Source organism: Falco punctatus (genome assembly GCF_963210335.1).
Source record: "Falco punctatus genome assembly, chromosome: 10".
NCBI classification, from domain to species: Eukaryota; Metazoa; Chordata; class Aves; order Falconiformes; family Falconidae; genus Falco; species Falco punctatus.
In genome coordinates, this window is record NC_137590.1 from 19,410,022 (window position 1) to 19,433,564 (window position 23,543).

Consider the following 23,543-nt stretch of genomic DNA (forward strand, 5'->3'; position numbering starts at 1 on the left):
CCCACCCTGTGTCCCACCATGTCCTCCCCCTCCGTGTCCTCCATGCCCCATCACAGCCCTGTCCTGGGGACCCCATCTGCCCGGTCCCCAGGCTGCCCTCCCGCCCCCCCGCCCCCCTCACGTTGTCTCCATGCCCCAGGATGCCGGTCCCCGGCATCCCCCGTGTCCCCCCGCCCTGGGTGTCACCGTGTCACAGGTGCTCCCATATCTCTACGCCACCCCCAGGGCCGCCTGCAGCGCCCCCCCGCCCCCCCCCCCCCCCCCGGGGACAGCGTGTCCCTGTGTCCCCGAATCACCGGGCTGCGGGTGGCCTAACCCAGCAGTGTCCCCCGCGTCCCTGTGCCGGGGAAGGGGGGTTGGGGGTGCCTTGGCTCCTCCGGGCCGTCAGGGGGCGCCAGGCCGGTTACCCCCTGCCCCCGGGCCGCTCCTGGCGGCCGCCCCCGGCAGGCGCGCGGTGAGGGGCGGGGCGGGAGCGGCCGGCGGCCATGGCGGACACCGAGAAGCTCAACCTCGACTCCATCATCAGCCGCCTCCTGGAGGGTGAGCGGCACCGCCCCCGCCGCCCCGGACAACCTCGGGCTCCCCCCCGCCATGGCCGGGCCACCCCCGCCTCCCCCCTGCCACTAGGCCGCGGCAGGGCCCGGCCCCCCGGGGGGGGGTCCCCGGGCCGCGCTCGGCGGGGGCGGGGCGTGCCGGTGGTGGGCTGCAGGGCCGGGCGGGGGCTTCGGGGGGGTATCCCCGAGGGGCACGGCCTGTACCCCTGGGGGGGGGCCCTGGGGCTGAGCCTGCGGGGGTGGGGAGGCCCGGAGAAGGCGGGGGGGCTGGGCTGGGGGCCTTGGGCCTGGCTGGGGGAGGGCGCTGTGCAGGCGATGGGGCCTGGGTATTGGGCTGGGGGGGCTGGCAGGCGGCAGGGAAGTTTTGGGGGACTGGTGGGGGGCTGTGGGGTTTGGGGGCTTAGGGGAGTGGGGCCCTTCTGGATTTGGGATAGGCCAAGGGGGTGGCATTAGGGGATGTGGGCTGGGGGGTGTCTTGGCCCATGGGGGTGCCAGTTTGGTGGGCACTGGGACGGGGGGGTATGTGCGTTCACAGGCCTCACGGTGTGGGGGGCCCAGCCACAACCCCCAACACTGGCAGGGGAGGGGTGCCCTGGGGTGGGGGGTGACCCATGCCCACCATCCTGGGGTGAGCCAGGACCCTCTCTGGGTGAGGGGGGGGACACCTGAGTCCCCCGTGCCCACCGCTCCTGCCAGTCTTGGCACGGGGTGTGCCACGGCCTCAGTGCCAGCGCGTGGGGTGCTGGCGGGGTCCCTGACGCCTGTCTCTCTGGTGGGGCCAGTCCAAGGGTCGCGGCCGGGAAAGAACGTGCAGCTGACGGAGAACGAGATCCGGGGGCTGTGCCTCAAGTCACGGGAGATCTTCCTCAGTCAGCCCATCCTGCTGGAGCTGGAGGCACCCCTCAAGATCTGCGGTGAGGGCTGGTCGGGTGCTGTGCTGGCCGGGCACAGGCTGGGCAACCCCCCGGGATGGGCACAGGGGCCAGCTAGGGGTCCCAGCACAGCTGTGTGCTCGCCTGGAGACGTGGATGGGCAGCACTGGGGCCCGCTGTGGGGTGGTGTGGGAAACTGGGGTCCCATGCATGCGCTGTTCCCCCCTCCAGGTGACATCCACGGGCAGTACTACGACCTGCTGCGGCTCTTTGAGTACGGGGGCTTCCCTCCTGAGAGCAACTACCTGTTCCTGGGTGACTACGTGGACCGGGGAAAGCAGTCGCTGGAGACCATCTGCCTGCTGCTCGCCTACAAGATCAAGTACCCTGAGAACTTCTTCCTGCTGCGCGGCAACCATGAGTGTGCTAGCATCAACCGCATCTATGGCTTCTATGATGAGTGTGAGTGCTCAGGCTGCAGCTGTGTCCCCCCACAACCCCTCTGCCGTTCCCCTGTGCCCCCCCTTACCCGGCATCATCCCCTTGCTGTCCTGCACCAACCCCATCTACAGCTGCCATGACCAGGGGAAGTCCTTCTGCCGCCCCTGTGCCATCCCTGTATCCACAACCAACCTGTACTGCCCCAGTGCTCCCAGCACCATCCACGCTGAGTGTCTCGCACTCACCCCATACCCCTATACACGCCCTGCAACCACTTCTGCAGGTGTGCACCCTGAGGATACTCACTGCATGATGCCATGCCACCCCATGGCATTGCCCCCATGCAGCTGGAGCTCTGCCGGGGCCAGTGGGCCTCTGGGCAGCTGTGTGTGCTTCACTTGGGGGGCACGAGCCCACACAGGGGCTCACGGGGAGCCCCACGTGCTCCCTGTATTCCCAAAGGGGCAGCACTAGACCCACACCCACTGCCTTGCAGGCAAGCGGCGGTACAACATCAAGCTCTGGAAGACTTTCACCGACTGCTTCAACTGTTTGCCCATTGCCGCTATTGTGGATGAGAAGATCTTCTGCTGCCATGGAGGTGGGCATAGCCCTGCCCAGGGCTGCGGGGAAACAGCCACCGGGGGCTGGAGGGGAGGACAGGAGCTCAGTGCCAATGCTTTTGGGGTGCCCCAGAGAGATGGGGGCTGTTGCTAAAGAGGCAGGGCCTGATGCAGCCTTCCCCTCCCTGCAGGGCTGTCTCCCGACCTGCAGTCGATGGAGCAGATCCGGCGGATCATGCGCCCCACTGATGTGCCGGATCAGGGCCTGCTCTGTGACCTGCTCTGGTCCGACCCTGACAAAGACGTGCAGGGCTGGGGTGAGAACGACCGCGGTGTCTCCTTCACCTTTGGGGCGGAGGTGGTGGCGAAGTTCCTGCACAAGCATGACCTGGACCTCATCTGCCGGGCGCACCAGGTACCGCCGGGCACCCCTGGGGTGGGATTTGGGTCCCCAGTGGCTACCAGCTGTGGGACAGGCATTTCCACCTCTAGGATTTGTCCCTCAAGGGCAGTATTTACTCTAGGGGCTGCCCATCTCCGCACAGGTGGGGGTCCTGGGGAGGTATTTGCCTTCTGAAGGGAGATGCTTGACCTTGGAGATGTTGGGGGGCCTGTTGGGACTGTGTAGGCTGGACCCCTGGGGGTATCTGCCCTGGGGAGGGAGTATTTGCCTTGAGGGCGCCTGGCTCAGTGCTTGCTCCGATGCCTGCGCAGGTGGTGGAGGACGGCTACGAGTTCTTCGCCAAGCGCCAGCTTGTCACCCTCTTCTCGGCGCCCAACTACTGCGGCGAGTTTGACAATGCAGGCGCCATGATGAGCGTGGATGAGACGCTTATGTGTTCATTTCAGGTGGGCTGGGGGCACTGCCAGCAGTGGGGAGAGTGAGGGGCAAGCCTGTGGTGAGCCTGGGGGCTCTGTGGGAGGGCCCTGGATCCTGCTGGGGGGTCGAGGGGGGAGTATGGAGGGGGCCCATGGAGTTGGAGGAAGCTTCTGCCCTGAAGGTGGGAGGGGAATGGGGAGCTGGAACAGGCCAGGGCATGGCGTGCAGCTCCCCTACTCACCCCTTTCCCCCCTCCTCCCCAGATTTTGAAGCCGGCTGACAAGAACAAGGGCAAATACGGGCAGTTCAGCGGGCTGAACCCCGCGGGACGCCCCGTCACCCCTCCCCGTAACTCTGCCAAAGCCAAGAAATGAGCTGCAAGCTGCCCCGGCTGGGGTCTAGGCCCCCGCCCTCACCATCAGGTCGCTTTTCTTTCGACTTGTTTTTTATTTGTAAGATCCTGCCCCCCCTGCCACACTCCGCTGAACCAAATACAGGCCCAGGGCAGGGACTGCCGGCGCGAGGGGGCACCCAGAGCCCAGCCCTGGGATGGCAGTGGAGGCAGGGGGGCAGGAAGATTTTTTGGGAATAAACTTGTAATGGGTCTTGGGGGGGTGCCTGTATTTGGGGGCCGGTGCTGGGTCGGGGGGGTGCCTGTCCTGGTGCTTGGATGCTGCAGGGCAGAGGGGTGTCACGTAGAGGTGGGGAGCTGGCAGCTCTGTGTCCTTGGGGCTCTCAGTACTCGTTGTCGCTGTCCTCTGCCAGCACCTCCTGGGTGGGGGCCAGGCTGGGCCCCCTTGGCATCAGCACTGAGCCAAAAAACAGCGAGCAGAACTGTGGGGAGAGGTGGGGGGTCAGGAGGGGGCTGTGCCCATCCACCTGCCCCCAGGCACGCCCGTGCCCATCCCAGACCTTCTTGTGAGGCGGGGTCCCTGGCACAGCTCCTTCCTCTTCCTCCTCCTCCTCCTCCTCAGGGTCACTTTCGGCTGGATGTGGGGTGCGCAGGGGGAAGGTGGGGCTGGGGGGTGCCCCTGAGCCCTCCTCATAGGCACTGGTTTCCATGGCAATCATGTAGGACTCAAGGTCGTCGGCAAAGTCGTCTGATGGGGCAGGCGGGTGGGACACACTATTGGGGAGAGAGCAAGTAAGCAGCGGGGCAGAGTGGGGACTGTACGCTCTGGTGCCTACTGACAGCAGCTGGGACTGTTGTCCTCCCTGAGGCTGCCACAAGCCCCGCTTACCCGTTGGTTGGGGGGGGCTGCAGGTTGCTTTCTGTGTCTGAGAGGGTGGCCAGCACCAGGTGGACCTCCAGCACTGCATCATCCAGGGTGAAAACCACCGGCCTGGGGGGCACAGGGGGCCTGAGAGGGGGGACCAGGGGCAGGGCTGGCGCAGAAGGGATGGGGTGCCCATTCCTACCTGCCAGGCACATCGTAGTGGATGGTGAGGGGCAGGTTGGAGGCCTCGGCAAAGGTCAGCAGCCCCTGGGGACAAGGGGGAGGTTGAGGGGGGCAGAGGGGTGACCCAGGGCTGAGGAGGAGGGTGGACAGGGACTCACCCGAAACTCCTTGAGGCAGAAGGTGATGTGGGAGCCCGGGACCACAGCCACCGTCTGGAATTCATCCTCGGCCAGCCACAGCTCTGTCACCATAGTCTTTTTCAGCTCTGGTTGGGGGAACGAGGTGGGTCAGGGGGCCATGGAGGCACCCTGAGGCTGGGGAAGGGGCACCCCCACCCCGCAGGGCTCACCCATCTCATCCTCCACGTAGTTGCGCAGGCTGAGCTTGCCCCCGGGGCCAGCCCCCAGCGTCACCTCAGCCAGCGTCGGTGGGAAGTGGACCACGGCCTCTGCCAGCACCCTGCAGGCACACAGAGGGGGGTCACAGCTGGGGGCTGAGCACCGCCACCCCCCCTCCCCAATCCAAGTCCCACAGGGCCAGCTGGGGTTCCCCCTCCCACCTGCCTTCACCCCCACCCTTTGCAGCCATCCCAGTGCCACCCGCCTCCCCGGTGCTCACCGTGCTGGGGCGCAGAGCTGGCTAGCGCAGCGCTGTGTGTCGAAGACGGCCTGGAGCCGCTCGCACTCCTGGAACGCCAGGTTGTGGGTCTTGGTGACACCTGGCAGGGGTGACACCGTCTCAGCGGGGCAGGATAGTGGTGCCAGTGCGCATGTGTGTCCCCAGCTGCCACCATGTCACCGCCGGCACTCACCGTACTTGCAGTGGAGCTGGACGACCAGGCGGCTGGCACGGGGCCTGAGCAGGATGAGGCATTTCTCCACCGTCTTCTCCAGCAAGGGCAGTGAGCGGAAGATGCCCAGGAAGGACTGCGGGCAGGGGATGGACACAGGGACAGTCACCCTGCCTGGGTGTCGTCCCCCCCAGCCCTGGAGGTGCAGGGAGCACCCAGGCAGGGTGCTGGTGGTGGGGACTGCACCTTCATGAGGACTTTGCATCGCAAGAGCTCGCTGTGGGGCTGGGGGCTGCCGGCCTCATACAGCTGGAAGAAGAGGGGCGCAAAGAGAAAGGAGGCGAAGGCAGAGCGCGAGGAGTTGACGGTGCGCAGGGACAGCTGGGGACACACACACAGAGACCAGGCTGGCACCCCCTGCCCACCCCCAGCAGGGACGAAGGGGGCAATAGGTGCCCCCCAGCTCCCAGCCAGCCCCCCCGGTGGCCCCTACCCCGCCGTCAGTGGGCTCCAGGTACAGCTCATCCCCGATGCGCGACAGGGAGTGCACGGCTCGGCCGAGGACTGTGGGGGGGAAAAGAGGGGTGAGGCAGTGCGCCCCTCCTCAAATCCCCCCCCCCCCCGCGCCCCCCCCCAGCCCTGCTTACCTTTGACGTTGCCGCCAGCGATGATGCACTTCATGGCGCAGGGTCCGGGCTGGGCACGTGGGGGCTTCGCGCCTGCCGCCCCCGCCCCAGCGCTGAGGCCCCGCCCACCCCCAAAGGCCCCGCCCACTCCAGATGGTTGCGCCCGGCGACCCCCGTCCCGACCTGCGATGGACGCGCCCAGCGCCCCCACCTCTCCACCCCGCAGTGCCTCGGCGGTGCCGCCTCCCCAGCGGACCCGGAATGGTGGCGGCCGCCTCCCCCCTCCCCCCCCCCCGCGCAGCGCGCAGTGGTTCCGCCTGCTTTACCGCGCGCCGCGCCGGTACCTTCCCGGCTCCCGCGCCGCCCCGGCCCGTCGCCTTCCCATTGGCCGGACGCCTGCCTCCGTCCCGCCCCCGCCGCCAGCTGATTGGTCGACGCTCCCGCGTGACGGCCCGGCGGCGTTCCCGATCTGGCGTTCTCGCTTCACGTATCCGAGGAGACCCCGCCCTTGCTTCGGGCCCGCCCCCCGCGGCTCGCTATTGGGCGGCAGAGCGCAGGCGCCGCTGGCCGTTGGAGTGACTTACCTCTCAGCCAATGGGGCTTCGACGGCTAGGGGCGGCTGGGCGCCCCTCAGCACTGCTCCGCAGCCCCCGGCCCGGCCCTGCCGCCGCCTGCCCGCTCGGGCCCTTCCCCGGGCCGCCTGGTTCATCCCTGGCTTCTCCCCGCGACCTGCCAGGCCTCAGCCCTCCCTCGGGAAGGTCCTCCGGGGTCCCTGGGCCTTTCTGAGGGGCCTGTGCCCGGGTGGGCCCGCCCTGCACCAGGCCTGTGCCGCGGCTCCCCACAGCGGCTCCCAGCAGCACTGCGGGTGCATCCCGCCGGGGCTCCGGCCACCCCCTCTCCCTTCAGCAGCTGTTCCCGCAGTGCCTGACCCGCACCCCCACCTGCCCCTCCCAGCAGGACCCGGGGTAAGGCGCACTGTCAGGCTCTCCCCATTCCCTTCAGCTCAGCCCCCTCCATCAAGCTGCCGCTGGCCCCTGCCCACACTCACTGGGCATGGGGCTCCCTGGGCTGCGTCTGTGGGGCTGGGGAGGCCTGTGGTTCCCCAGAGTCGGGTGGTCACCCACACAGGGGTGTGCAGTAGCTGGTAGAGCCATCCACACTCCAGTCCCTCCCAGGAGCCCGGCATTTGGGCAGCTTCAGCCCGCTGACAGTGCCTGAGGGCACACGGGTGAGCGGGGATGCCGTGGGCGGGTTGGCAGTGGTTAACAGTCTCCTTATCCTGCAGGTGCTGCTGGCTGTGCTGTGATGGAAAGCGGGAAGCTTGTACCTGGAAGGCTGGCACCATATCTGAGGCGGGCAAGGGTATGATAATAATAAAGAGTGTAGGGGGTCCTGCCGGGGAGGCTGGGCGAGGGGGAGCTCAGCAAATCGTTTTCCTCACACAGGCAGCCAGCCTGAATCGACTGGCTCTCAGGCTGGGGCCTCGAGGGAGGCCAGGGGGTCTGGCTGCGAGGAACTCAACTCGTGCTCACAGCAGGGTCCGGTCCTTCAGCTGGCTCCCGCCCGCGGCAGGATCAGCGGCTGCCCAAGTCCCTCCTCCTGGGCTCGGTAGCTGCAGAGCTGGAGCCGAGGGGCCCCAGTACGCAGCCTGCAGAGTGGGGCTGGCACCTGAGGGGGGAGGCACGGAGGGGGGCACGGAGCCTCTCTCTTATGGCTGCCATCCTCTAGCATGTGGCCACGGCTTCTCCTCCTCTTTTCTGTATCAGGTGTGCCAGTGGTGCTCAGTGCCTCTCCAAATGCACCACATCTGGGATTTTGGACACAAAGCCCCTCAGCAGCGCATCTCCTCCAGGTACGCAAACTTTTGACCTTTGTGGGGCCGCTTTGCAGGCCAAGCCACATGTGTGTGGCTGGGCTCAGGCCGCAAGCAGGGAGCTCAGGGGACTCCCAGGCCTGCCTTGGCCTGGGCTCGGGGTCTGGCCACCCGGGGTCAGCTGGATCTGGCTCCGTCCGCCCTTGGGGTGAGCACTGGCTACCGGCCCCTTCCTCCCAGGAGGAGGAGGAGGAGGACGGGATTGTGAGTGAGCGTCCGTTCCAGCTCTTGAACAGCAGCCGGGCTCCTCTGGAGCCGGCATCCCCAGGAGGGGCTCTGGCCTCGGGGCTCGGCGTTTTATGGGGCTGTGGATAGGACGCAGCTGGCTGTGGTCGTGACACACACACCTCAGCGGTGGCCAAAGCCACGCGCACCCCTCCCTCTTCCCCTGGCCGCCCTGAGCCAGCGCTGACGAGGCACTGAGGACTGGGCTGGATACGGGCTGGGAGCAGGACCCTGGCAGCCCTTGGGGGCTCCGGCACCCCCAGGCTCAGCCTAGCCCTGTTCCACCTCTCCCAGCACACCCACACAGTCAGGGACCCTCATCCCTGGCACCTTCCCTGCCATCCCCGGGTGCCCCCTCCCACCCAACGGGCTCGGGGCCATCTCCCAACACCAGTGGCTGCCTGCTTCTCCGAGAGCCACAGCTTCCTTCCCGGCATGGCGTCCCAAGCACATGGCGTGGTGCCCTCGCCCAGCCAGCGGCGCGGGGAGACAGACGGCCACAGCTGGGCTCCTGCTCCCTGCCTGGCAGGAGGGGGACAGGCGCCTGCCGCCGCGGGGCCAAATGGCTGCTCGGTGCCCTGAGACATCCCCTGGCTGCGCCCCAGGGGTGTCCCTGAGGATCTGGGACGGTGCCCTGCCAGCCCCAGCCCATGCCTCGGAGGGGCTGCAGGTGGTTTGGGGCTAAAACCCTCCCTGTTGCTGGGCTTTCTGGGTCTGCCCCAGCACTTGGGCACTTGACATCCCCTCTTCTCTCCCTCCTCCATCTGTGAGGGGCCCGGAGCTTTGGAGCAGCCCTGGGATATTGTTACCACCTGAAGAGAGCAAACAGTGCTGGATACGGAGCTGGGGGCCATGGAGGGGCCAGGTAGGAGCACGAGGGGCTGCAGGCGGGTGGGCAGGGGCCATGGCGCGGCAGCAGGCGGGCAGGCGGCGAGCTACACGCCACAAAGGTCAGCAGTGGGAGGCAGGGCCGGCAGTGGCGCCGGCGGAGGGACCCGCGACGCCCGGGCTGGGATGAAGGTGAGGTCAGCTGCCCACGGCACTGCCGGTGACGTGGTCCCCGAGGGCAGGGGGGCACGGCCTCGCCCACGCGGGGCTGTTGCGGTCTGGTGCCCAAGGCCAGGCCTGCAGAGGAGGAGGAGGATGCCTGGCTGGGGCTCTCCAGTGGTCTGACTTGCCTGTGCCTTCTGCCCCCCTTGTCCCGGGGCAGGGGCTCCGTCTTGGCACCACCGCTGGCACGGGGCTCTGTGGCAGTGGAGAGGGGGCTGAGGAAGCCAGGAGGCAGCTGGGGAGGAAGGCATGGGCTGGGGTGGGGGGACAGACTTGTATGCACCGCAGGGCTGCTGTTGGAGGGGGCTGCCATGGTGCTGCTGGGCTGGGGGGGCTCGTGCCACAGTCCACTGGCCGCGTTACCATTCTCCTCCTCTTTCCTCTCTCAGGTGTTGGCCCAGTGTGAGCCGTGCAGCTGTGGAGCTGGAAAACTCACCAGGAACGACCTCAGCACTGCCTTTTGGGGAGGGGACAGGGCAGCGATGGGCAGCCCCACTGCTGCCTCAGTAAGCAGGACTTGACAGCCCCCCCAGGCTGGCAGCCGCTCCGGCAGCCGCTCCTGCAGCCCCCCCAGGGACATGAAGGCGGCTTTTCCCAACTGCTCCACGATGCTGGCGGGGGCTGTTTGCTCTGGGGGGAAACCAGATACTCTGCACCGCGGCTGGGGGAGTGGAGCAGAGGGGCTGGCCCCACGCTGTGTGGGCAGAGGCAGGGGCGGAGGTGGGGACCCTCTCAGGCACACTGCAGGGGAGCCAGGCTGAGGCACCTTCCCTCCGCGGAGCCGCTCTGGCCGGCTTCCCCGGTGCGAGAGCTTGGGCAGCTCTGTCCTGCACAGGTGCTGTCCCACCAACACCTCTGCAGCCCCCTACCTGCACCCTTGGGGCTGCAGCACCCCCGGAGCGAGTGCCGAGGAGCCTTCCCCGTGGCTCCCAGCCGGTCTGCAGGGCTCACTTCGTCGCCTTCCCCGCAGCCCGCGAGCAGCAGTGGCATTGCCTGGGCCAGAGCAGTGCACGGAGAATTCCTCATCTTAACCAGGGGGCTCTGGACACACCACCACCACCCCCCGCCACCCCAGAGCATGCCAAATCTGCGACTCCCAGCCAATAAATCACCCCGGCAGCGCCACAGTGCATGTCAGTGCGTGGTTTATCTGTACGGGGGGTCTCTAAACCTGGGGCTGGCGGGTTTGGCACTGCGGGTCCCTGTGGACTTGGGGAAAGGCCGGTGTTGGCGTGTACCGGACAGATACCTGCTGCTCCGTGCCCCAGAGAAAGGTGCCAACGACGGAGCTGGGAGGGCTCAGACCTGGCCTGGGCTGGGGGCTGGAGTGGAAACGAATCTGGCTTTTACCTCCCAGCCCTTCCCAGCACTCCCGAGCAGCGCTGGCCGGCCAGCCCTTTGTTTTAAACAAAGCTTTTTCGGGGGAGCCAGCTTGGGCGAGGACGTTCCCCTCCGTCACCGAGTGCGCAGCCCTGGCTTCCCAGCAGGGATGCACTGTGGCCTCCGTGGCAGCACCCACCCGTGGATGTGGGTCATGAGGGGAAGGGATTGTGGGGGGAGTCCTGGCTGTTGGATGCCCCCCTCCCCTGCTGCTGAGATGTCGGGGCTCCAGCAGGGTTTTACACCCTGCTTGGTCCTGGGGGTCTGCCCTCGCCCCCGGTGCCCACCCCACTCACCCTGGTGGGTTAGGAGGAACGCCACGGTCGCTGCCGGGGTCCCCGCGGCCGCTGGGGCGGGGGTCAGCCTAACGGGGGAGGTTCATTGGGAAGGAAGGGGCTCTCGCCCCCCCGCGGGAGAAGGGCTCGGGGCGGGGGGGGGGCGGTCGTGTGCGGGACCGGGCTCCCTTCCCCGTCCCCGCAGCCGTGCGGGCAGCAGGAGCGGGGGCGGCCCGCGGGACTAGAGATGCCGGGAGAAGCCTCCCCCACCCCGGGGAGCGGAGGGTTCCCCTCCGGCTGCCGGTGCGGCGGGCGCGGGGCTGAGCCGCCGCCCGCTCCCGGGGGCTCCGGTTCTGCCGCCGAGGGGGAGCCCCGTGCGGAGTCCGGGAGCCACACCGGGCTTCCCCTCCCGCTCCCGGCCCGCCGCTCCCGGCCGCTCACCTGCCGCCGCCCCGGGGCCGTCCCGGCGGGGCAGCGGCCGCTCCCGTCCCGTCCCCGCCGCCGGCAGCCGAGCCGGGGCGGGAAAGCGGGGGTTCCGCGCCCCCCTCCCCGGGGAGCCCCTCTTATTGCCGGCCGAGCGGCAGGGGAGGGGGCTGGCTGTGCCAGAGGAGAGGCGAGGACAGCCCCCCGCCGCCAGCCCGTCCCGCCGCCCGCCCCGCACCGGCCGGCCCCCGCTGCCCGCCCGCCCGGCTCCGCGCCTCCCCATCCCTCCGGCCGCCCCTCCCCGCTCCCACCTCTCCTCTGCCCCGGCCCCTGCCCGCGGGGGGGGCGGGGGGGGGGGGGCAGGCTGGCACCCCCCGCCCCCCGCCCCCCGCCCCCCCCCCCCCCCCGGCCCCGCTGCGGGGCGGCGAGAGGAGCCGCTCCGCCGCACCTCGCCTCGTCCCCCCCCCCTTCCCCTCCCCGGACCCCCCCCGGGGACCGGGCTCTCGGCGTGCGGCGGCGGCGGCTCTGTACGTCGGGAGGAGAAGAGGCGAGAGGGCTGGGACCGGCAAATGGGAGCCGTAGCCCCGGTGCGGTGTGCGGGACCGCTGCCTGCCTGCCCGGGAGCCCCCAGCCACGCAACCCCGGCCCCGCGCCCGGCCCGCATGGAGCTGCGAGCAGGTAGGACCCCCCCGCCGCCACTAACAAAAGCCGTGCGGGAGCCAGAGCCGGGGGGTGAAGGGAGGGGGAAAGCGGGGGGTCCCCCCCTCCTGCCCGGCCGGCAGCACCCCGGGGACCCCCTTCCCTGCCCTCCCCGCCCGTCTTCCGCGCCGCCGGGGCTCGGCTCCAGCCTCCCCACCTCTGCCCGGCGCCGGGACCCTGGGGCTGGCGGGGAGAGGGGGGGGGAGGCCGGGGGGGGAGGGAGGGAATGAATGGAGCCCGCTCTTGTGTACAATTACATCAAATACATTCTTGAAAGCAACCTGGTTCTGCTTAACACTTGAATTTTGGAAAAAAAAAAAAAAAAGTGGGGGGGGCTGTGGAAGGAAAGAAGGGAGGCAGCAGCTTGGAGAGGGTGTATGCGAGCTCGCGTTTTTTTATTCTTGCATTCCTGGACACCAATCAAAAGAGCAAATCAAGGGAGGTGGAAGGGGGAAAGGCGGCGAGTGAGGCAGCCGGAGCGTGGTGCGAACCCTGCACACACTCACACACCAAAAACCCACCCAACCCGGACAGCTTTTTTTTCCACCTAACACCCAAGCAAACACAAACCAAAACAAATAGGGGAGAGAAAAAAAAAAAAAAAAAGAAAAAAGAAAAAAGAAAGAAAACCCAACCAACCCAAACCAAAAACCAACCCCGAGTGTGCGCGAGCGAGCAAGCGAGCCAGGGCAGAGGCGAGCAGGCGGGCTCGGCCGGCCGCTCGGGGCGCGGAGCAAGAGCCAAGCTCCCGCTTCGGGCTCCTCTGCCCCCCCTCTGTGCCTTCACCCCCCCAACCCCACCCTGCACCCCGACTATGCTAAATGTTGCTGGGGAGCTCTCAGGTAAGACCGAGCCGCTGGGTGCTGCCGGCCGGGGCCGGGGCGGGGGGCTGCCTGCGCTGCCTGCCATGGTTTTTCCTTTCTGAGCCACTGCTGATTTTAATTTGATGTGATTAAAACGTCTGTCTGGCTTTGGGATTGATTTAAGACTTTCCCCTCTCTAGGTTTTTTTTGTTGTTGGTTTTTTTTTTCCCCTTTCTCTCGTTCCCTCTTTTCCATGCATGTTTGTGATTACCAGGGAGGGAACCGCCGCTGAGCACGGAGAATTAAACCCCAGGACTGACAGAGGGAGGAAAATGAAAGTCGCTGGGATTTGGGGGGGCAGGAAGAGTTATTTTTCCTGCCCGGGGCTGGATTTCGGGGCTTGACTCGGGACGTCTTTGCTGGAGCAGGCAAGATTCCTCTGGGAAACGGCAGCAGGATTTTGGGGTGCCGGGGAAATGTCCCTTTCCGGAGGGGACTGTCGCCGGGGCTGCAGCCCTGGCTGCGGGTCGGCTTTGTTCCCCTGGCCCGAGCAGCCGCCTTGGGAGTCCTGGGAGAGCCGGGGTCGTTGGGGGGCTGGCCGGCCCCCCAGCACACCGGGGTCAGGGGCTCCTCGCCTAGAAAGGACGGGGAAAATGCTGGAAAACACCCTTAAAAGGTCAAACTGTGGGTGCCGTGAGGCCCTCCGGGCTCTCACCCGGCGGGACTGGGGCTGGGGCAGCATGAGGCAGGCGCCAGGTTTGGCTCCAGCTCCTGTGGTGCCGGTGTGACGCAGGACGGGCAAAGCGGGGCGAGCGCCGGGGAACCGGAAAAGCGAGGCCGGGATCCCCAGCGGCTCCATCGCCCTCCCTCGCCCCTTCCTCTCCCCTTCCTGCCTGCTGCCGGGACGGTGGACGTGGCCAGGGAGCTGGTGGCATGACCAGTACCGGGGCCTGCGGTCAGCGAGCATCTAACACCAGGACGGGAGGAGCTGTGGGGCGAAAGCCTGGCTGCCACCAGCTGCCCAGACCCCGCTCCCCAATTTGGGGTATCCCCAGCCAGCGGCAGCCCAGCCTACCAGTCCCGGCAGGGCTTGGGGACACTTGGCAGCACCGGTGTCCCCGTGCCTATTTAGCAGGCTGCGCGAGGGCACAGTGGCGGCGCACATCTGGGCTGCATTAGGCGCAGCCCGTGAGCAGCCTCCGAAGGGAAATGCGGAGGGCTCTGCTTACAGGGCCAGGCTGGGGGGAGATTTATGCCCTGCTAAGTGGCACAGAGCTCCATAAATCACCCCCCCCCCCAGCCCCGCTTCTACCTGCCCGGCCCCCAGGGCAGCGCCTGTCCCCCTGTGCCACTGGCACTGGCACCCCACTACTCAGCAGAGGGTCCCTGTGGTCCTGCACCTGCCTGCCAAGCACCGGCACCAACGCCCCGGCAAGGCACATGGGGATGCGCTCACCCTGGCACAGACGGGACAGCAGCCGGCCCAGCTTGTGCCGGCAAACCACCGGCCTGGTAGCACCGTGGCCCTCGGTGGCATTTGCGTGGGTGACAGGGGTGTCCTGGGCTTGGCCAGGGTGCCTGGGGGGACATGGGGCTGGCATGGGTGTCAGGACGTGGCTGTCCCCAGTGGGCACAGCCATGCAGAGCTGCTGGTCCCATGCTAACCTGGCCAGGCAGTGTCCCTGTGCCATGGTGGTGGCTGCTGGCCGGGAGATGCCGGCGATGGTGTAGTTCTGGAGGTGCCAGGGGATGGAGAGGAATGTGCCACCAAGGGCTCCACAGTGCCACGTGGGCCAGCACTGGGGTTCCCCTGTTCCACCAGAGGGGGTCCAGCCTGGCTCTGGGGCTGGGCTTGGTGAAACACCCAAGAGGGGCGCCCGGGGAGCTAGTGGTGAGCAGCCTGTGGGTTCAGGGGGCTGCGTGGCTCCGTGCCCTGTGCCGGGAGGGTTGGGAAGGCAGCTGGGGTGCGTCACATGGCTCATGGATGCCAGGCAGCACCAGCAACGGTGGGTGCTGTGGCTGTGCCAGGCTGGCCGTGCGTGCGGGGCAGCAGGGTCTGGTTGGGATTAGGGGCCTGTGTCCCCCTTGCCGGCGGGGGTGTTTCCATCGTGGCGCTGGCTGGAGCCGGATGGGAAATCCAGGCCCAGCTAATTACGGCCTCGCTGGAGTCTCCCGTACGCGGCTGCATTTATAAACACACGGAGGAGACAGGATGTAAACACTCGGCGCTGTGAGCGCAGGCACGGCCAGGCTGGGGGGGGATGCGGGGCTGTGCTCCCACTGTGCACCCCCCTGCTCCCAGCCCTGCACGCACCTGGCACAGCGGCTTCACTCACCGGGAACCGTGTGGGGACGAGGGAGCCGGTGGGCACCAGGAGCTGCAGGCAGGGGTGAGGCAGGGGCTGCAGGCAGGGCTGGTGGCGTTTGGTGGCTCCCGGAGAGCTGGGATGGAGCTGTGGGGCTGGGAGCAGGCAGGTGGTATCCCATGGGATGGGATGGGGATGCCACTGCAGTGGCCATGGCTGCTGTTGGGGAGCAAGGACACATGTGTCCCTTCCATCAGTGCTTGGGAACTGCTCTGTCCACTGATGGCTGGGTGCAGGGCACACGCAGAGCGTGAGCATCGTCACATCTTCACTGTGCTGGCTTCACAGGGCTGCTGCTGTGTGCCCTATGCCACAGCGTCACCTCCCCGGCCATGTCGGGGTTAAATACCAGCAGCCTGGGGACACAGAGGTGTCTGTCCTTGTGCCCTTGAGCATCACCCACTCCATGACCCACCCAGCGGTGGGCAGAGGCTGGCTGCCACGTTGGGCTGTGAAACCACCTGGTGACAGTGCATTGGGAAGGGTTAAATGCTGCTGGCCGGGTTGCAGGCAGCCGGGATGGGAAGGTGGCCACTTCCAGGGGCTACTTGGTCCTCAAGGCCATGTTCACGCCTGGCCACCATGGGACCTCCTAGGCTGGGCTCTCCCACAAGCACTGGGGCTGGGGCTATGGGGTGGGATGGTGTTCTGCTCGCTGCTGGATGCTGGCCCATCAGATACGGCAGCTCCCACCGTGGTGCCGGGGGGCCCGGAGGCTCCAGTGCGAAGGTCTCCCCTTCCCTGCTGCCACCCCCACCCCGGCACTGCTTCACACGAGGGTTTCGGGAAAGCGGCTCTGGGCGGCTTGTGGTTGCTCCTGACCTCGGTGGCTCTGCCCACAGCATGCCCAGGGAACAGTTCACCCGGCACCGTGGCTGTGCTCCCGCCTCAGCCACTCGCCGGGAGGTCTGGCCAGCACTGGCCGCCTGCGCCGCCGAGGAGGTGGGTGGCTTGCAGGAGGGCAGGGGTCCCATCGGCATGACTCTGCGCGCATCCCGTCCCTCCTGCCACATGTGCAAGGGATGCTTGTGGCACTGCTGGTGTGCCCTGCCACCAGCCACAGCCCCTCAGCATCGGCAGCATGGGTGCCCTGGGGTGCTGCTGGCACTGCCCAATGGAGCCGGCGGGTGCCTGATCCCATGCTCCCGGCTGCCCCGGCTCCCCGGCTGCCCCCAGGGCCAAGTGGGTGACCCCGGGCAGCCACGCCATGAGCTGCTTACGTGGGCTGGGAGCATCCTGGCCGGGCTCCAGGGCCGGTTTTGAAACCCTTGGGCTCTTCCTTTCAGACGTCACCGGGATCCAGCTGTGCCGGCCCGCGCCTCCCTCCTCCCCGCAGGGCCGCCACCGCTGCCATTGTCTGTGCCAGTGCCCAGACATTTCCCTCTCGGCACCGAGCTGCTGTGACCGGGGTGGGAGAGGGAGAGCGGTTGCTCTGTGGGACACCCGGCATGGCTGGGCCACCACTGTGTCACAGCCACCATCACTGCTGTGCCACCCGCACCGCTGTGCTATGGCCATGTCTGTGCTACTGCTGTGCCGTGGCCACCGCCATGCTGCCCGCATTGCTATGCTGTTGTCATGTCTGTGCCACCAATGCTGTTGTGCTATGGTCACCATCACTGCTGTGCCACCTGCATTGCTGCGCCATGGCCACTGCTGTGCCATGCCTTGTCTGTGCCACTGCCGTGCTGTGGCCACCACTGTGCCATCTGCAGTGCTGTGCCACCCATGCTATGCCATGGCCATGTCTGTGCCACCGCTGTGCCATGGCCACCACTGTGCCACCACCACGGCTGTGCATCCCGCCATCTCCTGTCCCTCAGCTGTCCACCTCCCCCAGGGACCTCTCTGTCCCCTTCCTCCTTCATCCTCAACCTCGTGCTGCTCCACCCTGTGCCCCGGCCACCTGCCCAGGAGCTGCCGGTGGCTCCGTCACCATCCCTTTGCTGCCAGCCCTGGCCCCCCCTGCACCCCCCAGCTTGGCTTCCCCGGCTGTGTTTGGTTTGGCCACGGCAGGACCAGAGCTGGTGTAAATCCCACGCTGGAAACTCGAGCCGTCGGCGGGTGAGGGTCCGGCCAGCCCAGCAGTGCAGGGGCTCGGCCAAAGCAAACAGCCGGGGGCGGGTGAGTCACCGCAGCATCACTCCCACCCCACTCCCACCACCCGTCCCATGCACGCTTGCACACACGCAAGGCAGGACAACGGCATGCTCCACGCGCCGGGGCACACCAGCACGCCAAGGCCTGGCCGTGGGCAAGCGGCTGCACGTGCCCACCACAGAGCACAGCTGCGTGTCAGGGTGCCCGCACATGGCTGAGATAAGCCTGGGGTGTGCGCACGCTGTCATGTGCCATGTGTCACACATGGGCATGGCATGTGACACACCATGAAGGTGTGTCACATGCACATGGCGCATCGCACGCTCGCTTACACAATCTGTCGTGCATGCACGGTGTGTCTTACATGGTGTGCGGTGCTGAGACGGTGTGTCACACACCTTTGCCGCGCGTCACACGTGCACAGTGTGTCACACATCTGCACACTGTGCATCGACATGTTTGCACAGTGTATCCCACACATGCACTGTGTGTCACACACCTGGGTGGTACATGACAGTCCTGCACAGTGTATGGCACACCAGTGCGGCACATTGTGTACCTGCATGGTGTATCGCACACCTGCACGGTGTGTCACACATTTGCAGGCTGTATTGCACACCTACAAGGTCCATCACACACATGGTGTATCACCCATGGACCCATATCACCCGCTACACCCACAGGGTGTATCCCAGGCGTGAGCAGCACGTTGCACGCTCACAGGGTGTATCCCAGGTGCAAGCAGCGTGTTGCACACCCTCAGGGTGTATCCCAGGTGTGAGCAGTGTATTGTATGCCCGCAGGTTGTATCCCAGGCGTGAGCAGTGTGTTGCATGCCCGCAGGGTGTATCCCAGGTGGAGCAGCGTGTTGCATGCCCACGGGGGAGTTGCCCACCTGCACGCTGCTGGGAGCTGGGCATCTCCCCATGGCGAGGGCTGGGGGGTGCAGGGGCAGCCGGGTACCCACTGCAGCAGGGTTGGCGTGGCTGGAGCTGGGATGTCCCTGAGGACCCTTGTGCGTCACCAGTGCTTGGCTGCTCCTGGGTTTCCGAACCTCCCAGTGGCTCGTGACGGGGAGTGGTGACGTGCGAGGGCACTGTGGGGCTCCCGCAGGCCTTGCCACCCGGGGGGCTGCCGCAGGGCCTGCCCACACCGGGAGTGCCGCCGAGCTCTGCGGTGATGAGCCGTGCTGGCAGTGGGTCCTCCCGGCGGAGGAATTGCCGGGAAGCCCGGCTCTGGCGTGCCGGGAGGTGCCAGTTGGCCGGGAGCATCCTGGCCGCGGGCCGTGACCTTTGCACAACCGCTGGCTAACGGAGCTCGTAAGGCCACCCTGACGTCAGGGGCGATGACGGGGACCCGGCTGGTGGTTTCTGGCAGCCTCAGCAAAGGTCACCTCATGCTCCAGCCACTCCTCCGGGTCCCTGTCCTGGCCCCCGCTGTTCCCCAGGGCCCCTTGGAGGGGGTGAGTGGGGGTCTGCACCGGGGCAAGGGCTGCTGGCAGCCCCACGGGATGCCCAGCCTGCTCCGGCATTGATGGTGGGTGAGTCGCCATGCCCAAATATAACCCAGCTGTGCCGTCCCGGCGGGAGCGCCGTGAGCCGCGCTCGCTCCAGACCATATAAAGGATTGTTGCTGCAGCCCGCGGGTGGGAGCGCGCAGAGGGGAGCCCGGGCTCGGCGGTGCTGGCGGGGTCAGCGTGGCAAGGCGGGGGTCCCCGCTGCACCGGCTGTGCCGGCAGCATTGCTCTGGGCTGATAGCACTGCCATGGCTGTGCCAAGGCATGAGCTGCCCGCTGCTAGGGATGCTGAGCTGCCCTGTGCCCATGGGGATGCTGACCTGCCCAGTGCTGGGGATACTGAGCTGCCCAGTGCCAGGGACAGTGCTGAGCTGCTCTGTTGCAGGTGTGGGTGCCCCTTAACCCGCTATGCATAGCCCTTCTGTGCCTCAGTTTCCCCACTTGCTGGTGGCTCTCCCCACAGGGTGGGGTTGCCGGTGGCACAGGGAATCCTACAGGCACTGTGCACAGGCACTGAAGCCGATTGCACTGGGGGTCCTGCCCACAGCTGGGACATCCCTGTCATCCCAAGCTCCGGGATGGGATGAGGTTGCCCCCCGCTTTGTGCCCCCCTGAGGCGCCATGTCTCTGCAGGAGACTCTTGGGGGATCTTCACCTTCCTGTGCGCCGCGCTCTGCAACCTGCCGGCGCTGCCCGCCCTGAACTGCACGGAGGAGCTGGGTGCTGGCCAGTCCATCCAGAAGACCTACGACCTGACCCGCTACCTGGAGCACCAGCTCCGCACCCTCGCCGGCACCTACGTGAGTAGGGGCTTGCCCATATCCCTGTCTGCCCTCTGCCCTGCCCCATGGCACCGGGGGGGTTGCACTGTCCGTCCTCCCTGTGCCCAGCTCCTGCCTTGTCCAGGCTCCCCAGAGCAGGTGCACCCCACCAGGGTCCTGTGCCCACCTGCTCCCTGGCACCATGCACCCCACCAGTGGGGTACCCCCCAAGGCGTGGTGGCACAGGGCACATGTGGAGCCGGCATGGCATGGGGTGGGGGGCAATGTGGGGCAGTGCCAGGCTGACACCTGTGGGATGGGGAAGGGAGCAGATGCCCCCTTGCCACCAGCCAGGGACCCCCCTGCCTGCACGTGGTGTGGGCAGCGCAACACCAGGGTGAGGGTGTGTGTGCGTGTGGGAGTGTGCCTGCATGCAGGGGGGTGTGTGCTGGGGGTGCCTGCACATACGTGTGTGCCTGCATTTATGTCTCTGTGTGTGCACTGGTGTGCTGGCACATACATGTGTGTGCACACATGCACCAGTGTGGCTGCATGCATGTACCTACACATGTGTGTGTGTGTGTGCGTGCATCAGTGTGGCTGCATGCATGCATGCCTGCACACGTTTGTGCATTGGAGCGTCTTCCTGCATCCCTCCACATGTATGTGTGCTTGTGCATTGGTGTGGCTGCACGCCTGTGTGCCTACACATACATGCGTGCACGGGCTTCTATGTGCCTACACATACATGCATGCGTGTGCGTCGGTGTTCCTCCACACGCGTGCCTGCACACACAAGGCATGTACATGGCAGCCCATCTCCCTGGACACGCATGTGCCACAGCATGCCCCGCTGTTGCCGGTGACGTGTTCGCACTCAGGTGCCCTTGCCCAGTGCCAGTGGTGCCGGTGCTGCCCACCCTCCCCGGGGGGCTGTGGGTCTCCCCTGCCGTGCCTGGCTGCACCCATGCCGGGGGCCAAGGAAATGTCTCATCGGCTGAGGGCAGGGGCCCGGGAGCCGCCCTGCTCCCAGGGTGCAGGCAGGGGTGCAGGCATCTGCCTCTCCCTGCCTGCCGGCAGCACCGGCTCACGCAGAGGTTCCCCGTCTCTGCCCTGACGTGCCCCCAGTGCTGCCGGCTCAGCCCCAGCACGTGGGGTCCCAAGTGATGATGAGGGTGACACTGCCGTGGGCTGGGTGCCGGGGGGCTCAGCCCCACCGATGGGAGCCGTGGGCATGATGAGCAGAGGTGGGTAGACAGAGGGGTGCGATAGGCATGGGGACGTGGGGATTGGGGACATGGGAGAGTGGGAGGGAGAGCTGGGACATGGTGGGCATGTCCACCTGGGGGACATGGGATGTGGGCAGGAGGACATGGAGATGGGGGACATGGAGAGCAGGGTCATGAAAGGGAAGGGGACATGGTGGGCATATCCAGCTGGGTGACATGGGATGTGGGCAGGAGGACATAGACTGGGGACATGGGGACCATGGAGACTTGGGGCATGATGGGTATGTGTGACTGGGGGACATGGAGAGTGGGGAACCTGATGTGAAGGGGGTTATGATGGGCAGGGGGACATCGAGACCAGGGGTGAGGGGGACATGTCCAAACTGGGGACACAGAGACCTGGGACGAGGGGGACATGGTGTGCAGGGGGACATGGAGACCTGGGATGAGGGGGACATGGTGTGCAGGAGGACACGGAGACCTGGGATGAGGGGGACATGGTGTGCAGGAGGACACGGAGACCTGGGACGAGGGGGACATGGTGTGCAGGGGGACATGGAGACCTGGGATGAGGGGGACATGGTGTGCAGGGGGACATGGAGACCTGGGATGAGGGGGACATGGTGTGCAGGAGGACACGGAGACCTGGGATGAGGGGGACATGGTGTGCAGGAGGACACGGAGACCTGGGACGAGGGGGACATGGTGTGCAGGGGGACATGGAGACCTGGGATGAGGGGGACATGGTGTGCAGGGGGACATGGAGACCTGGGATGAGGGGGACATGGTGTGCAGGAGGACACGGAGACCTTGCGACACGGAGAATGTGGGCATGCTGGGCATGGGGACTTGGGACGTGGCAGGCAGGGTCTACGGAGACTGGGGACACAGGGGCAGCCCCGACCCCATCCTCAGTGCCCCTCGTGGCACTCCCCAATGCCTGACAGCCTCCCCCCCAACCTCTCTACCTTACAGCTGAACTACCTGGGTCCCCCCTTCAATGAGCCCGACTTCAACCCCCCGCGGCTGGCACGTGCCGAGCGGGTGCCCAGTGCCACGGTGGACTTGGACCTGTGGCGAGGGTTGACCGACAACGCCCGCCTGGCCGCCAACTACCGCGCCTACAGCCGGCTGCTCTGCTACCTGCGGGCGCTGGACGGGCAGGCGGGCACCGCCGAGCTGCGCCACCGCCTCGGCCACTTCTGCTCCAGCCTGCAAGGTTTGGTGCTCAGCATCGCTGGTGTCATGTCTTCCCTCGGTTACCCCCTGCCCGCCGGGCCCGCCGGGCCCCCTGCGCCCCCCGGGACCCCCATTGCCCCGAATGACTTCCTTAAGAAGATGGATGATTTCTGGCTGCTGAAGGAGCTGCAGACCTGGCTGTGGCGCTCAGCCAAGGACTTCAACCGCCTGAAGAAGAAGGTGCCGCCTGCCGTGGTCACACTGCGCCTGGAGGCGAGGGGCTTCTGAGCCCACCCCCCCTCGATGTCCCCCCCTCCCTGCCTCGCCGGGATGGGGCTCCTCACCCCGATGGGCCACCACACATCCCCACTGCCACCTCGCTGTGCCTTGCGGGATGAGGCTCCTGATCCCAAGTGCCACCAAATACCACCCCACATCCCCCCCTCCATCACCAGTGTGCCTTGAGAAATGGGGCTCCTCACCCCAAGTGCCACCAAAGACCACCCCACATCCCCCCCTCCATCACCAGTGTGCCTTGAGAAGTGGGGCTCTGGACCCCAAGTGCCACCAAAGCCACCCATGTCTCCTCTCCATCACCAGTGTGCCTTGAGAAATGGGGCTTCAGACCCCAAGTACCACCAAAGCCACCCACATCCTCCATCACCAGTGTGCCTTAAGAGATGGGTCTCCTGACCCCAAAGTGTCACCATAGCTACCCCACATACTCGTCATCACCTTGCAGTTCCTTGAGAGGTGGGTCTCCTGACCCCAAACTGCCACCAAAGCCACTCCACAATCCCGCCATCACCACACTGTGCCTTAAGGGACAGGGCTCCTGACCCCAAAGTGCCACCACAGCCACCACACACCCCCTCTGTCACCATGCTGTGCCTTAAGGGACTGGGCTCCTGACCCCAAAGTGCCACCAAAGCCACCCATATCCCCTCTCCATCACCAGTGTGCCTTGAGAAATGGGGGTCCTGACCCCAAAGGGCCACCAAAGCCACCCCACGTCCCCAGCACCTGTGCCCTGAGGCCAGGGTTGGTGCCACCACGGTGTCACTAGTGCCATGATGTGCCCGCCCCCCCGGGGGTGCCCTCTCAGGGCTGTCCTCACACCCGTGGGGCTGGGGAGGGCAGCAGGCTCCTCCCCCTGCCCCAAGGCACAGATAAGCCCCACCCCTACGGGTTCCAGAGTCGGTGCAAGCCCCGCCCACCCTTGAGAAGGACCAAGCCCCTCGAACATAGGAATAAGCCCCGCCCCATGGCAATAAGCCCCGCCTCCTCCCTACAACAGGCCCCACCCTCCCGTGGATCAAGCCACCTCCTCCGTTTTGCAGCAACCCTGCGGCTCGGGGGCGGGGCTCTGGGCCTCAGGGGCGTGGCTAGGGGCGGGGCCACTGTCCCACCACGTCTATGAGTGTTTATTTATTGGAGATGTTATTTATTGGGGTATTTATTGCAGAAGATCTATTCTTGTATGAACGAATAAAAGCCTTTCTCCAGCGCCCCCGCCCCACCCGCGCCACACGGCGGGGGGGCCCAAGGAGCCGATGGTGCCATCAATAGGGGCCAGAGTGAACGGCCCCAGGCTCTGA

General features: G+C 66.6%; 4 protein-coding genes across 10 annotated transcripts; 3 read left to right on the forward strand and 1 right to left on the reverse strand.

The window, feature by feature from the left end:
* Window positions 1-400: 400 nt before the first annotated feature.
* Window positions 401-3,855, forward strand: PPP1CA (protein phosphatase 1 catalytic subunit alpha). The gene is made up of 7 exons (XM_080403745.1): window positions 401-540; window positions 1,337-1,468; window positions 1,658-1,888; window positions 2,364-2,468; window positions 2,622-2,845; window positions 3,145-3,279; window positions 3,514-3,855. Exons 1-7 carry the CDS (start codon window positions 486-488, stop codon window positions 3,622-3,624), a joined length of 993 nt encoding a protein of 330 aa, XP_080259871.1. The 5' UTR covers window positions 401-485; the 3' UTR covers window positions 3,625-3,855.
* RAD9A (RAD9 checkpoint clamp component A) lies at window positions 3,678-6,251 on the reverse strand. Of its 2 annotated transcripts, XM_080403743.1 has the most exons (11): window positions 6,088-6,251; window positions 5,934-6,004; window positions 5,687-5,821; window positions 5,462-5,576; window positions 5,269-5,368; window positions 5,000-5,109; window positions 4,809-4,915; window positions 4,670-4,734; window positions 4,492-4,593; window positions 4,163-4,376; window positions 3,678-4,084 (listed from the first exon to the last, which is right to left on the reverse strand). In XM_080403743.1, exons 1-11 carry the CDS (start codon window positions 6,119-6,121, stop codon window positions 3,986-3,988), a joined length of 1,152 nt encoding a protein of 383 aa, XP_080259869.1. In that variant the 5' UTR covers window positions 6,122-6,251; the 3' UTR covers window positions 3,678-3,985. The 2 variants fall into 2 exon arrangements, with proteins under 2 accessions (XP_080259869.1, XP_080259870.1); XM_080403744.1 differs by lacking the exon at window positions 5,687-5,821.
* Window positions 6,252-6,254: 3 nt separating this feature from the next.
* LOC308070188 (uncharacterized protein) lies at window positions 6,255-10,344 on the forward strand (the record flags this gene model as incomplete). 5 transcript variants are annotated; one of them, XM_080403742.1, is made up of 5 exons in its annotated part: window positions 6,255-6,931; window positions 7,352-7,428; window positions 7,833-7,918; window positions 8,888-9,029; window positions 9,604-10,344. In XM_080403742.1, 4 exons carry the CDS (start codon window positions 6,255-6,257, stop codon window positions 8,900-8,902), a joined length of 855 nt encoding a protein of 284 aa, XP_080259868.1. In that variant the 3' UTR covers window positions 8,903-9,029; window positions 9,604-10,344. The 5 variants fall into 5 exon arrangements, with proteins under 5 accessions (XP_080259868.1, XP_080259867.1, XP_080259864.1 ...); XM_080403741.1 differs by having other exon boundaries at window positions 8,936-9,029; XM_080403738.1 differs by having other exon boundaries at window positions 7,352-7,918.
* Window positions 10,345-11,126: 782 nt separating this feature from the next.
* On the forward strand, window positions 11,127-23,453 carry CLCF1 (cardiotrophin like cytokine factor 1). 2 transcript variants are annotated; one of them, XM_080403746.1, is made up of 3 exons: window positions 11,127-11,970; window positions 19,410-19,576; window positions 21,742-23,453. In XM_080403746.1, the coding sequence occupies exons 1-3, from the start codon at window positions 11,862-11,864 to the stop codon at window positions 22,231-22,233; spliced, it is 768 nt and encodes a 255-aa protein (XP_080259872.1). In that variant the 5' UTR covers window positions 11,127-11,861; the 3' UTR covers window positions 22,234-23,453. The 2 variants fall into 2 exon arrangements, with proteins under 2 accessions (XP_080259872.1, XP_080259873.1); XM_080403747.1 differs by lacking the exon at window positions 11,127-11,970 and adding an exon at window positions 11,988-12,833.
* Window positions 23,454-23,543: the final 90 nt, after the last annotated feature.

What these genes read in the sequence shown, in the direction of transcription:
- CLCF1 (XM_080403746.1), top strand. Translation starts at nt 11,862, where the DNA reads ATGGGAGCCGTAGCCCCGGTGCGGTGTGCGGGACCGCTGCCTGCCTGC. An exon ending in CCGCATGGAGCTGCGAGCAG is followed by an intron (nt 11,971 to 19,409) that starts GTAGGACCCCCC and finishes ATGTCTCTGCAG; the next exon opens with GAGACTCTTGGGGGATCTTC. An exon ending in GCACCCTCGCCGGCACCTAC is followed by an intron (nt 19,577 to 21,741) that starts GTGAGTAGGGGC and finishes TCTACCTTACAG; the next exon opens with CTGAACTACCTGGGTCCCCC.
- RAD9A (XM_080403743.1), bottom strand. Translation starts at nt 6,121, where the DNA reads ATGAAGTGCATCATCGCTGGCGGCAACGTCAAAG. An exon ending in CGCTGGCGGCAACGTCAAAG is followed by an intron (nt 6,005 to 6,087) that starts GTAAGCAGGGCT and finishes TCCCCCCCACAG; the next exon opens with TCCTCGGCCGAGCCGTGCAC. An exon ending in CCAGCTCCACTGCAAGTACG is followed by an intron (nt 5,369 to 5,461) that starts GTGAGTGCCGGC and finishes CACCCCTGCCAG; the next exon opens with GTGTCACCAAGACCCACAAC.
- PPP1CA (XM_080403745.1), top strand. Translation starts at nt 486, where the DNA reads ATGGCGGACACCGAGAAGCTCAACCTCGACTCCATCATCAGCCGCCTC. An exon ending in CATCAGCCGCCTCCTGGAGG is followed by an intron (nt 541 to 1,336) that starts GTGAGCGGCACC and finishes TGGTGGGGCCAG; the next exon opens with TCCAAGGGTCGCGGCCGGGA. An exon ending in GGCACCCCTCAAGATCTGCG is followed by an intron (nt 1,469 to 1,657) that starts GTGAGGGCTGGT and finishes TCCCCCCTCCAG; the next exon opens with GTGACATCCACGGGCAGTAC.